The 12,474-nt window shown below is 30.4% G+C and overlaps 1 protein-coding gene across 17 annotated transcripts in view; it reads left to right on the top strand.

Annotated features, from left to right (window-relative positions):
• Window positions 1–12,474, top strand: part of LOC129989335 (ankyrin-2-like) — a 284,123-nt gene that overhangs the window by 116,486 nt on the left and 155,163 nt on the right. The window contains exon 1 of one of the 17 annotated variants that reach the window (XM_056097801.1): window positions 3,723–3,908. The exons of the other annotated variants lie outside the window; for them this stretch is intronic. Within the exon in view, the coding sequence (XP_055953776.1) occupies window positions 3,813–3,908 (96 nt within the window). The 5' untranslated portion in view covers window positions 3,723–3,812. Of the gene's footprint in view, window positions 1–3,722; window positions 3,909–12,474 lie in introns of those variants that run through there. 17 annotated transcript variants of the gene reach the window in all.

The raw sequence follows: 12,474 nt of genomic DNA, 5'->3' as shown, positions 1-12,474 counted from the left end.
ATTATTTAGTTTTAAAAAAGTATCGTGAAAGAACAAGAGAGAAAATATGTTTTTATGAAAATATGTTATATGTTTTCGCATTTGTCCCTGGGACAAAGGGTTCATTTTTTGGCATTTTTAATCGAATAGGAAGACGTTTTTGAAATTTTGCTTCAATTACCTTCATTTTGTGATTTTCTATTTTTTACTTTCTCATTTGAAAAGTACGAAAAGAATTATAATCGCCAAAAGAAATGGCTCCTCTAAATTCTGATAAATCCTTCAGTTTTTGAATTCCGTAGACATCCTCATTGGAATGATGTCTGTTCATGAGCACGGTGAGTGAGCAGTGCAAGTGACAAGCCGGAACAAATGAAACTGGGTGTGTGGTTTTTATTTAAAATTTAGCATGTAGTCTTCCTGTATGGAATGTATTGGTAATGTCCCTTTTTGTGTAACTCGATCATTCAAACACAATAAAATAGATACGTGAAACTCGGTGTATAGTTTTATCACTGAAATTGTAGTTTTGTGTCAATTTTGTACTGAATCCGTTAAAAGTTTGACTGCCTTTCGGTCCACCCATTCATGTGCATTTGAACGCGATGACATAAAAACTCAAGAAGCCAGAGTCTCAAATCTTGTATCCGCGTCAAATTTTAGACAAAATAGGTTACAAGGAATCAGCGCTATTCCTAAATGCTTACTAGACTCTTTTTTTTAACACAGCGAAGAAGTTAAACTGTGAAAACCAGTCGGAGTGGTCACCTAAAAATTTTTCTTGCATATAAATATGTTTAGTTTATCCTCTTCTGTCAGTTCAAAATTATTGTTGTTGCGCAAAGCCGTGATTGTAATCACGAGTACTCAAATTTTTATTTCTAGTGTACCGCACATGAATGTTGTTTGCATACCATTGCAAATAATAGTTAGGAAACATTGATCTTTGGTGTGAATCGTGCGTTTTTATTAAATGTGGTATGCGATATTTGACGATGAATCGCTGGCAGGTAGTTAATACATAAGTGCATGAAAATTGAACAGTTGTTTTTGACACTTTTTTTAAAATCGTCGTTTACAAGAAAGTGGAAGGAAGAACGTTCCTTCACTGATTTTATTTCGATTAAAAAGATTTGTTCCCTTGTATAAATGGTAATGTAATAAATGGTTTTTTCGTATAAATGGATTGTAATTTTAGTAAAATCATAGATTGGGAAAACGGTGACTTAGAAATTCGATTTTCACTTACTTTTCAGGGGAGTTTGTTTTTCTATACATCTGGTCAAACATTTTCAGTTTGTTCCTCGTGTGGTAGTTCGCAGATTTCCCAAAGTCCTGCTCATTATCGTTGCACGTCTCCAAATTTTTTAACCCTCAAGCAGAAGCGTGGAATTTTATGATTCTCCACCACTTCTTAAAAATTGACCTGTTGTTTCTCTCTGTATCTTAATGGATGCTTATAAGCATTGGACTAGCTTGAAAAATGAGGTGAAAGGAGGGCTCCTTTCTAATTGGAAGTTGGGTTTAATAGTTGCCCCATGCATTAACCTTGCGTTTCAGACTGATTTAACGTTATATTTATGATAGAAAATGTAATATGTGTCGTCATTGTTGTGTCAGATGAATCGAAGCATTTCATTGATGCATAAATGTCGTGTTGATTGGATACCCTTGACTTCAAATGTGTTGTTATATATATGTTTCATCACATATACCCTTGTTATATGTGATGTAGAAATTCTTTTGTAAGGCAGTGATCACATGTTATGCACATTCGTGCTTCTAGCTGTTACATTAAAGTCTTATGTTTTACTACATGTGAGTTTTGAAATAACAAAGAAGAACATGTTAAACATTGTATTTTTTAAAAATAATCTTATGAGGAAAAAAAGTAATCATTTTTTATGTAGTTCGATGCCTATGGTAAACACCTGCCGGTCAATCGTATTAATATTATTAATCTAACCATGCCAACACATTTGGCTGAACTACATCTGACCACAAGAAAAGAAAATACTATTTTAAATTAAATTTGAACAATAAACTTAGAGTCTTCTGATTGATTAGCAATGTCTACCAATTGCCTCAGTGGCTAAGAGCTCTACCTCAGTTTTATATTACGGCATTTCTGGAAATCTTGGGCTGTGAGAAGAAGGTAAAAAGCGACGAATCCCAAAAGCATTTTTTTTTTTTTTACATTTTTTTTAAATCAGTGTCGGCGCAATGGTTACGGGTTCCTTATAAGGTGTGATTTAATGAAATTTACTGGCGCTAAATGTTTTTACTGTTTTGTTTATCATGGCAAACATATGATCATGTTTTAAAAAGTCGATTAACAACCTGTCCTATTTTGTAAGTGGTCAATTTGTTTATTTTTCTAAAAACACTTGTATAGGTCTTAAAACTTGTAAAAGAAATATATTCAGATGTGATAGTGCACATTCTTCACAAGGAATGTACTATGAAATAGTGTTTCTATAACTTCACTTAAAAAACGAGAGTAGAGAATGGCAGGCTACAAAATAGCAGTGACAATGAAATAGGCGATAATATGTCCTTCATATGAAATAAAAACTTTCAAAATCGGATCAGTGATTGGGACGTGGCGATTAACTCCATGCCTTTCTCAATTATTTTAATTATACAGTAATTAACTTAAACAAATTCATTTTTTAAAACTCTTTGTCAAAAATGATATTTGTTTCGAATATACAATTCATATACACGAACAAATATTCAAATATTAAAGGTAATTTTTTGTTAGAAAGTTGAGTGAAATAAGGAGTAATTGTCTAATTACTTAGAGTCACAATAATCCAACCCTTGTAATTGTGTTGGAAATGGATGCATGTATTGAAGGTCTAAGCTGATAGGAACGAATGTGACATAAAGTTTGAGATCGCCTGCCTTTGATTTTTTTTTTTTTTTGTTAGAACTCGTTTTGTTCATGCCAAACTCGTATTCCATACCGAATGTTTTCGTGGCGCAACAAACCTAAAAGTATGTAACGAAATTTCTAATAAAAATTTTGTTGCCTACCTCATTAAATTTTTGATTATGCATAAAACAAGCCAACACATCTTTTGATGCTGAAGAGTTTTTTAGAAACTGATTTTATGTAGATCAGGATGAAAGAAAAAAAAAGAACACTGTTAATTTTAGTCCATCACTTCTGATTTCTAAATTATGCCAGTAACGTCAATTATTTTAATATATTAAAATAGGCTTAGGTAACTTGAGTTAAATTTTAAAATTTCTGATTAAGTATTCCTAATATTTTTTTGAATAACAATAACGAATTAAAACAACAAATTCCTGTGATTATTCAATAGCTTAACTAAAATTTAGAAATGTGAAAAATCAAATTAAAAAAAAAAAGTTAGAAAATGTCTCTTATTTTACTTTCTTGTCTGTCTGAAAATACCAACATTAATCTGTAATTATATGAATATCCAATCTGTCTTGGTACTGGCTTGGTAAACCAGGCTTCAAGCAAAGAATTCATTTCATGGGCTTATGTAATTGCTAGTAATAAAGCATAAGAAATGTCGATAACCAACTGATTCTAACCAATGGCCATACACATTTTAGCGTTGGGTCAATAATAAAACTCCTTTTTTGCTGCCTCACAAATTTATCTCGAATTAGCATTCACATTTCACCTCTTTGATCTAGTATATGCCCCCCGAGCTCTAGCCACGACGTAAGGCTTCCCTCGAACCCAGCCAAGAGGCGTCGCTCCCAACTTTCTGATCGCTCCCACCTTCTGAATAGTCGTTTCTCCCGGCAAAAAATGTACGATACCTGCGCTTTGGATAATCGGTGAACAGACTATGGCTCCGAGTAAAGCCCATATGGATAAAAAGCAAACCACTAAAGGATATCCGCTGCCTTCCACCTGCAGCGTTAGCTGCCTCCAGGAATTTTTGGTAGGTTGTTTTTGTGTTTTTATCGATTTCCGGGAGTTGTTGGTACAAGAAAGTAACATGTATGGGATTCAAACGTTTATATGGAATCCTATACGAATTCAAATTGTTACAAATACAACTATTAATTTTTATATATTGCTCACAAAAATGAGGGAATATTTCTGAAAGACAATTAAAAAAAACATTTAATTATTGTTTAATATATTACAGGTAATAATTAATTTAATATATTACAGGTATAAATAATTTACAAGTCATGCATAAAAATATATCTTATTTACATTTTTTTTTTTTGATGAATGAGACTTTGCCTTTTTTCTTATAAATAGTCTGAAACTACAATTCCCCCTTTTTTTCGCTTTATATTTATTTTGAAGTATCTCCGCATTTTTGTAAGAAGTTAAATTTAAAATTTAAAATTCATGAATAGATTGTGCTCCAGACGAATCCGAATGGCTATAAAGCTAAAGCAGTGTTTAGTCAAGACTTCGTTAAAATTCATGGAATGATTTATTTTTTATTAAAAACTAATTATTCTTTTTATTTTTAACGTTGCTATTTCTATTTAACAGATGATTTAAAATAAATAATTTTATTTCCTTTTGCTTCTGTGTTGCTGCAGTGTTTCATTAATCTCCGTTTCATTCTTTAGAAATTATTAATAACTCACGGGAAAAATAAACTTTCTAAAGTTTTTAAAAATCATTTCGTATGTACTAATTGGCATTATTAAGCGTTATATCATATGGTATGCCCTGATACTACATACATCATTTCAAATTCCTTTATTGTAATAGATATTCTTATTTTAATTAAAAGTAAAGGCGGACGAAAATAGGATTTTTGATGGATATTATTTTGAATAGAAGTTTTCCTTACTCTAAGACTGAAATATACATTTCTAAAAATGCTTTTATTAAAAAACACTTATATTAACTTATTACTAAAAATGTGTTTTTAAGTAAATGCATGTACTTTCTCGCGTATAGTTTTCACATTATATTACTTCACACTTTATTAATGAATTTATTATCTTTCATCCTTTATTAAAGAAAGCATTTAAAATTTTTTCATCCTCTGTGAATAAATCAACCAGAATACAATCAGTTTCTGCCCCATTTTGGTATGCGATGAAATATCTGCGCTCGTGCATCGTATTATTATACAAGATCGCATACAATGAATCTTCTGGTTTTCGTGATAGAACCTCGATTTGATCAGGTTCACTAAAGACAGTTCAGTTGATGTATGAATGAATATCTTTAAAATCCTGATCAGATGACATATCTTATTTAGAACATTCATCGTTAGAAGAAAGTAAAGGATGTCTGAGATACTTAAGAGCATGCTAGTGTTTTTTAGATAATATATTAAGTTGGCCAGTTAAAGATTTAGATACAGAAACTTCTGTAATTCGATTGCAACTTTGGGGGGGTGGGTGTAAATCTGTCTTTGGGGATTGAATATCCTCGAGACACGGAGTGGAAATTTCGGCTTGCCCCAGAACAGCCTAAAGTTTTTAATTCGGTAAGCCTAGTGCTTATTAAATTCAGGTACGCATTCCCTTGCGATTATCGGCTCTGCTTGTAGAGCTAAGGATATGTCTTGAACTGTACATGGACTATTGCTTAGTCTTTCAACGTTTTGGTAACATAGGAACAATCAATATTATAAAGATATTTAATTTAAAAATTATTTTCAATTTATTATGTCTTTATGATATGAATGTTCCTTATGAAAGATTTTTTTTTCTTTTATGGGTTGTGTCAAAGCGAAATTTTCAAGATTTTGCAGAGAAACTTTAAACCGGCATGACAGTTCACTGAATAATTTAAGTACGTATTTGAAATATCGCGGCGGCTCGAGATTTTAGCACATCTAACAACGGTTACATAATGAAATCGGGCAATTTATAACGAAAACAGACGACTAGCTGTTTTGAATCTATAACTAAAAATTATTACAAAAAGTTAATAATTAAAAAACAATATAAACACCACTTTTTGGGGATCATATCTGTCTGCCGGTTCTCATCCTGTTTTGAATTTTAAAATGTTTTAAAGCTAATTTCGCAGTAGTCATTACGTTAAAATTGTTGACTTCTTTCATATTTTGACGCAATCCGTTGAAGTCTGTCCGTTTCTGTGGATTTTGCATTGAATCTTCCAAAGGATCAATCGGTCTGTCTATTTTTATACACGCAAAAGCTTTAACCCAAAATGGACTTACGAATTCACTCAAGCAAGCTACATAAATGTAATTCGGTTTATGATTTTTACATTAAAATTGAAGAGCTGTATCGTATTTTGAATGCGTGAAGAGGCTAGAAATTGACGTTTGAATTTTCTTCACAATTACAAGAAGCAATAATTATGCTATTTCATGGTAATGATGCTTACTAAACATTCCCCCTGATTTGAAATCTGTTATTCGAGGTTTGTTTTCTCAATAATTCGTTGCACAACAAAACCTCCTGCAGAAATTTGCTCCTTGGTGTGTTTATTGTTGGTCGCGTCGTGACCCGCAGAGGAGGGTATTGGATTGAGAGGCTGCATTTCCTGGTTTCAGATGTAACTTTTCCGCTCATCTCGAAGTTAAAAATGGAAACCCACTCAAAGCAGAGATGCAGGAGAAAACTACTGCTGCGGGGAAGGAGGGAATATTGTGACGTTTCCTGGTGACGGTGAGTTGTTAAATGTTTATAAGAAGTTTACCTCCCGAATTGTGACGGCAGATGTTGGAAATAGACTGTGACCGGATTAGCATCAGGTAAATGTAATGGAAGAAAAAGCTCTTTTCTTGAATGAAGTTGTATCTTCCTGTGGCAGATTAAATAGTATCCGGGAACACATTGAGAATCATTCATTTTCCGGATTGACTCTTTCTTTTTCTATTTCCATATGAAAAGAAAGTATTATATATTATAAGAATTATCTATCGAGAGTTTTTGGAAGTTACATTTTTTAATCTACCTCCCCCCCCCTAAAAAAACGTATTTTTGGGAAAGGTTTAGCATTTTAACCACTTAATTCAAAAATGAAACTAGCTGAGCACATGAAATTTGATGAATTGTCTTTATCAAAGATTATACAATACTGTTAAATTTTGATGAGCAGCCGCTAGGACAAATTCTATCTCTCCTCCATCTAGATGTAAATGCAATAATCTTAAGACATGCAATTTTGAACTGACTTCGTCACTGAGTTGACTGCTTGTCTTATTTTGTGTTCGTGAACGCGATGGCAGAAAATCGCAATGTAAGTCGATCTGAACTCGATGTGCGGACTTCCGATTTGAGTATCTGTATGAAATCTGTGGAAGCATTGAGGTCTGAAGTGCAAACTCGATTTTATTCACTGCAGGACAAATCTTAACAGAAGAACATGCGGAAATATATGAGGAAATCGAGGGAAGCCTTTTCCAGCTGGGCTTACTGTAGCAATTTGCAATGAGTGGTATCTCGTATATAAAGTATAGAGAAAGTATTGCTGCCATCAAAAAAATTCGAACTCGAGATTTAGATGAATCTCGTTTAGTTTCCCTAAATTTGAAAAACATATTTTTGGAAAATGTTTGTGGTCAGTGACGAAGATAATCCAAAAGCGTTTTGAACTAGACGTATGAAATCTTGTATACGATCTTTACATGAAATTTGTACATTTTTATCGTATTTTGAACAAAATATTCGTAGGAAGTCTGCTTGTCCGGCTGTTCGAATATAAGTTAACACGATAACTTCACAATGGAGAGAGCAAAATCTATTAAATTTGGCACTCAGATATATATTGTAGACACCTATCAAATTTTGTGCAGATCTAACAAGGGGTTGACCGCCTATCAGTCTGTACTTTCAAAAGCATGTGAACCGATATTTTAAAATTGCCATGACTTAAATGTAGCGAATTTGATATGTGATTTTGTAACTGCAATAGTAGTTAGTGCTGTGTCAAATTTCGATTTAAATCGACTCGGAAGAAATATGTCTAAAACACAAAATCACCATAAAGTCTGTGAGAAAGATTTAGAAAGGCCTCTCCTGCTGCTTTTATCGCATTTCTAATTTTTATCATCTTGTAGCTTGACTGCTTTAAAATTTCCATTTCATTGAGACATAATGCTGACATACTGAAGAATATGGAGAGCATCTCTCTCTCTTGGGGAACTGCGAGACAGAATAAATGACAACTTAAAAATAGATATTTTCATGGTATTTTATAAACAAACAAGCTGTTTCGTTGAAATGTAATACCATTTTTGATTTATGTTTAATTTTCATTCGACAATTATATAGCATATAAGAATTAGGGAATATTCAGCAACATTCAGAGAACTAAGCAAATGAAAATCTTACAAAGTGCCAAAAAAAAAAAATTCACATTTAAAAAAAATTCATGAATAATAAATGCGAATAATTCTACCATATAGATGCATTTTTATGAATAATAAAAATATATTATGCGGAGATTTTATTTGAATCACAATTTTGGGCTACAGCTTTATTTTACAAAACTTTAATGGATACAATTTATTCAACACTTTTTGAATGTCAAGTCTCTCGCTATGCTTTTTAAAGGGAAAGAGCAACGTTAATTAATACAGCATTTCATCACCGTTCATTTGAATACAGTAGGAAACAACTTCAATGAACTTTTAACCTTTCACATGAACATATTAAAATTTTGCAAGTTGAAAGCTTGTTATTTAAATACCATTTTTGAAATGTTTGCAAAATTCTAGAAATCTTTCCTGGAATGAGGTTGATTTTAAAAAAAATATTTCTAAATGAACTCGGCGTGACTGATTCAATTGAACAGTTGTTACGGTTTGCTAAAACTGGATTTTTTTTTCAAAAAGATTAAAATATTGAAGATCCAGAAGAAATGTCATAGTAAATATTTTAATTATTCTACCAATATTTTGATAGGGCATTTACGTAAAAAGTTGATTTCAATGCATTTAATATGTATGGAAGTAGTAGAATATTTAAATTATTATATAATATTAAAATTGCTATATAATGTTTATATTATATAAATTTTTATAGAATATTTAAGGAGCATTATATTGTATTATGATACAATATAATACTCTTGTACAAGAGTATATCACGTATAATATTTCCAGAACATAAAATTCAATATTTCCATAATATCTAATTATATGAAATTTAGAATTATTTTTAACATTATCATTGTTAAAAATATATTGTGCAGATTAAATTACAGATTTCGTAACTATGATATAAATATTTAAAAAATAAGCAACTTTCGAGAATGTTTAACCAATTTAATTTGCCATTGATCAGAAAAATACGAATTTTTGAAAAAAGGAACTAATATAGTATTAAAAATTAAAATGAAAGTAACGTGCTAATGTTTTATTTTCAAGTGATAATTTTAGTTAATACACTATGTTAATAAATTTGATTACCATATTGTAAAAAAAAGCCTCTGATAATTTTAATTATCCGTCATAATATAAAATTCAGATAAAATATTTCCTGCCGGTTTAGTCTTTTGTGTTTTCCACCAACAAAAAATTATTTCAACACAAATTATTTCAACATTATTATTATTATTATTATTTGCTCTGCTCTAATACTCTACTTTTAAAGAAGAAATACGTCATCCCGGATTTTATTGGGATGAAAACTGTGACCCAAAATTTTAATTAAATTTAAATAACAAATGTGTTATAGTTAATTTAAAACTCAGTTTTTGAAATCTATGCTTATAAGGGTTTTTAAACTTATGAATATATTGATAATGGTAATTGAAATTTCAAATTATAGCTGAGGATTATTATGTTAGTAGATTTATTTCAAATTATATTATTTTAAATTATATTAGGAATAAAATTGATTATAGCAGAATCCAAACAAAATCTTAATCTTACTTTCTTAATTAAATTTGAAATCTTATTTCTTTAATTCTTACTTGGTTCTACCTTATTTAAAATTAAAGTTCTTACTAAAAATGCTTTTAAGCTTTCAAAAAGAAATCCGAAATATCATTAATTTTTTTAACATCATTATCAGATTTCATTTGATACCAACTAATTTTACAATGATGAACCAACATATTTTCAACCATTTTTTCATTTATATATAAAAAAAAAAAAAATCATTTTTTTTTCTAAAATCTCTTTTTAAAAATTATATATCACTGTAATGCAAAACAAGGGATATTCTTGTGCAAGTATTAAGCGTAGAATAAAATGCAAAAAAGTGATATTATTTGATATAAAAAGTGACCTATTTTTTTTCCTCCAGTGACATGATAGGCATTCATAAGGTCCATAATTTTATAAAATCTTTATTAGAAAGTATATGAAAAAGCTTTGATAAAACTCTTCCTGCTGTTTTAATTATCCAATCGTCGACGGCATGTAAAATAAAATATTGCGTATGATTATGCCTTCAAATTTTGCCGACTGATGACTAAAATGTCGATTAGGGAAAAAGGCATGGGCCGTTGATGATTGCGCCTTCGCCTCTTTCGCTGCTTCCTTGCTTACTATTTCCTCAATTATTTTCAGATTAAAAAAAAATTTTTTTTAAAGGATTTTAATTGAAATTAGCCGGTATCGCAAATCTAAATGGCAAGGAAATGAAATTGCATTTAGCATAAGAGTGACATACTAGCACTTTGTTTATTACGTATTTTCGAATTTCATAAATTGATGGTGCGAAATGTAGTACAGAAAACACTTATAATTTAACATATTACTTACTGTTGTTCTGTAATTATTATATTAAATGATGGATTTTTTAAATTTAAATTGTTCTCTTCTTTTGAGTCTTTTATTTATTACTTATTATTACAAATATTATGGAATGCTGAAATTAGTTCTTTCAGATCCGCTGCCAGATGTTTCCACTACTGTGAAAATATATTACTTAACTTAATAGATTAACTCTTAATTATGCTTGGAAAATATTCAAATATTATATTGTCAATGAGAACACACAAGTATTCAAATTTTCATAACTCTAACCCGTTGGAGAAAAGCAAAAACAAAGTTTAAAAAATCTAATTCTACATATAAACATGCAACTAAAAGCAAGCCAAATAAATATGCACGACCGTTTGAAAAATTTTGGCAAACACATGCTTAGTATACTTAATTCAGTTACGCAGCAAAATATTTTTCCAATGGATATAGTATTTGGCTATTAAAGAGATTCAAGACTGACAAAAACTAATTTTCCAAATCTACATTTTCTCTTAAAGTCCGACATCACGAGTTTTGCGCCCGATTTAGAGTTGAATGATTTGAAATAAAAATAGTTTTTCCTTTGTTTCAAATAAAAAAACAGTGAATCAAATGTTAGTTAATTTAAAACTAAGTTAGCCGAACTTTAGTTGCGTGTTTTATATTTTTTTTTTTCTGTTGTGTTTTCTTATTCAAAAACCGAGAAAAAAAGAAAGAAAAAGAAGTATGATTTTCAAAAAAAACTAAAAAGGTACAATTTATTTATTTTAAATATATGGCAACATACAAAACTGAATTCACGAAACTTCTATTGTATATGTAGTCAGATAATTATTTAATAGATAGGCACTACATTGTGTCTTTGACACCAAAGGGTTGAAGAACGAGAGGATTGCTCCGTTCCCCTCCCCCCCTTAAAAAAATTATCTTTTGCCATTGCGGGAAATAGGATAAATATTATTACCATTATTTATTTATTTATTTGGCTTTCTTTCTTTCCGCATTTTATGTTGTTTAAACTGGTGACATCACAAGAGCTTTTAGTTCCATGGAACAAGGGAACCAAATAGAGTTTAAGACATCATCATGCAATGACATTCTGGAGTTGTGGTTTCCTTTCATTTTTTATTGTTTGTACATTCGCGGTGTTATTTATCAACCAGAAATATTTAAACCCACTACTCCGAAAAAAAAAAAAAAAAAAAAGACTGACGCTCATTCATTTGTCAGTATCTTTTAAGCGGAGCATTTACAATGGTTGGGTAAATCCTTGATATCATTTTAGTTTCTTCTTCTTCTTTTTTTTTTTTTTTGTTCTTTTATTTTATTGATCAAAATTTATGCTCGAACATAATGACACCACAACATCGCTCATGATACTCATTTTCCGCCCTCCTACCAAACAGTTAAAATGGGCAGCGTATCTCGAATGATTATTTTGACAATTTCCGAGAAATTACTGGGCGCTAGATTTCGGAGATGAAAGTGCAAATTTTGGAGACCACATTCAAAGACAGCTCCTTTTCGCATAAACACTATTTCTGATTTTTGTAAAAATGTGATTAAAACTAAACGAATTTCAATATTTTTTAAAGTAATTTGCATGCTTTTATATGTATTAGTTACACATAAAAATTTAAAGTTGAGTCACTAAATCAAACATTTAAAGAATGTGTCGCAAACTTTATACTTTTTTTTTCTTAATTTAAACGTGAGTCTTCATAAAAAATCATTTTAAAAAGTAAGACGACTAAAAATGAAGACTAAATGCAATAATCGGAAATAAAAATTCAAGCATTTTATTTCACGTTGAAATGTCGTCACATGAACAATGTTTTATAAAAAGTACTTT

This window comes from Argiope bruennichi, chromosome 10 (genome assembly GCF_947563725.1).
Source record: "Argiope bruennichi chromosome 10, qqArgBrue1.1, whole genome shotgun sequence".
NCBI lineage: Eukaryota > Metazoa > Arthropoda > Arachnida > Araneae > Araneidae > Argiope > Argiope bruennichi.
This window is presented reverse-complemented; position numbering and strand designations above follow the sequence as displayed.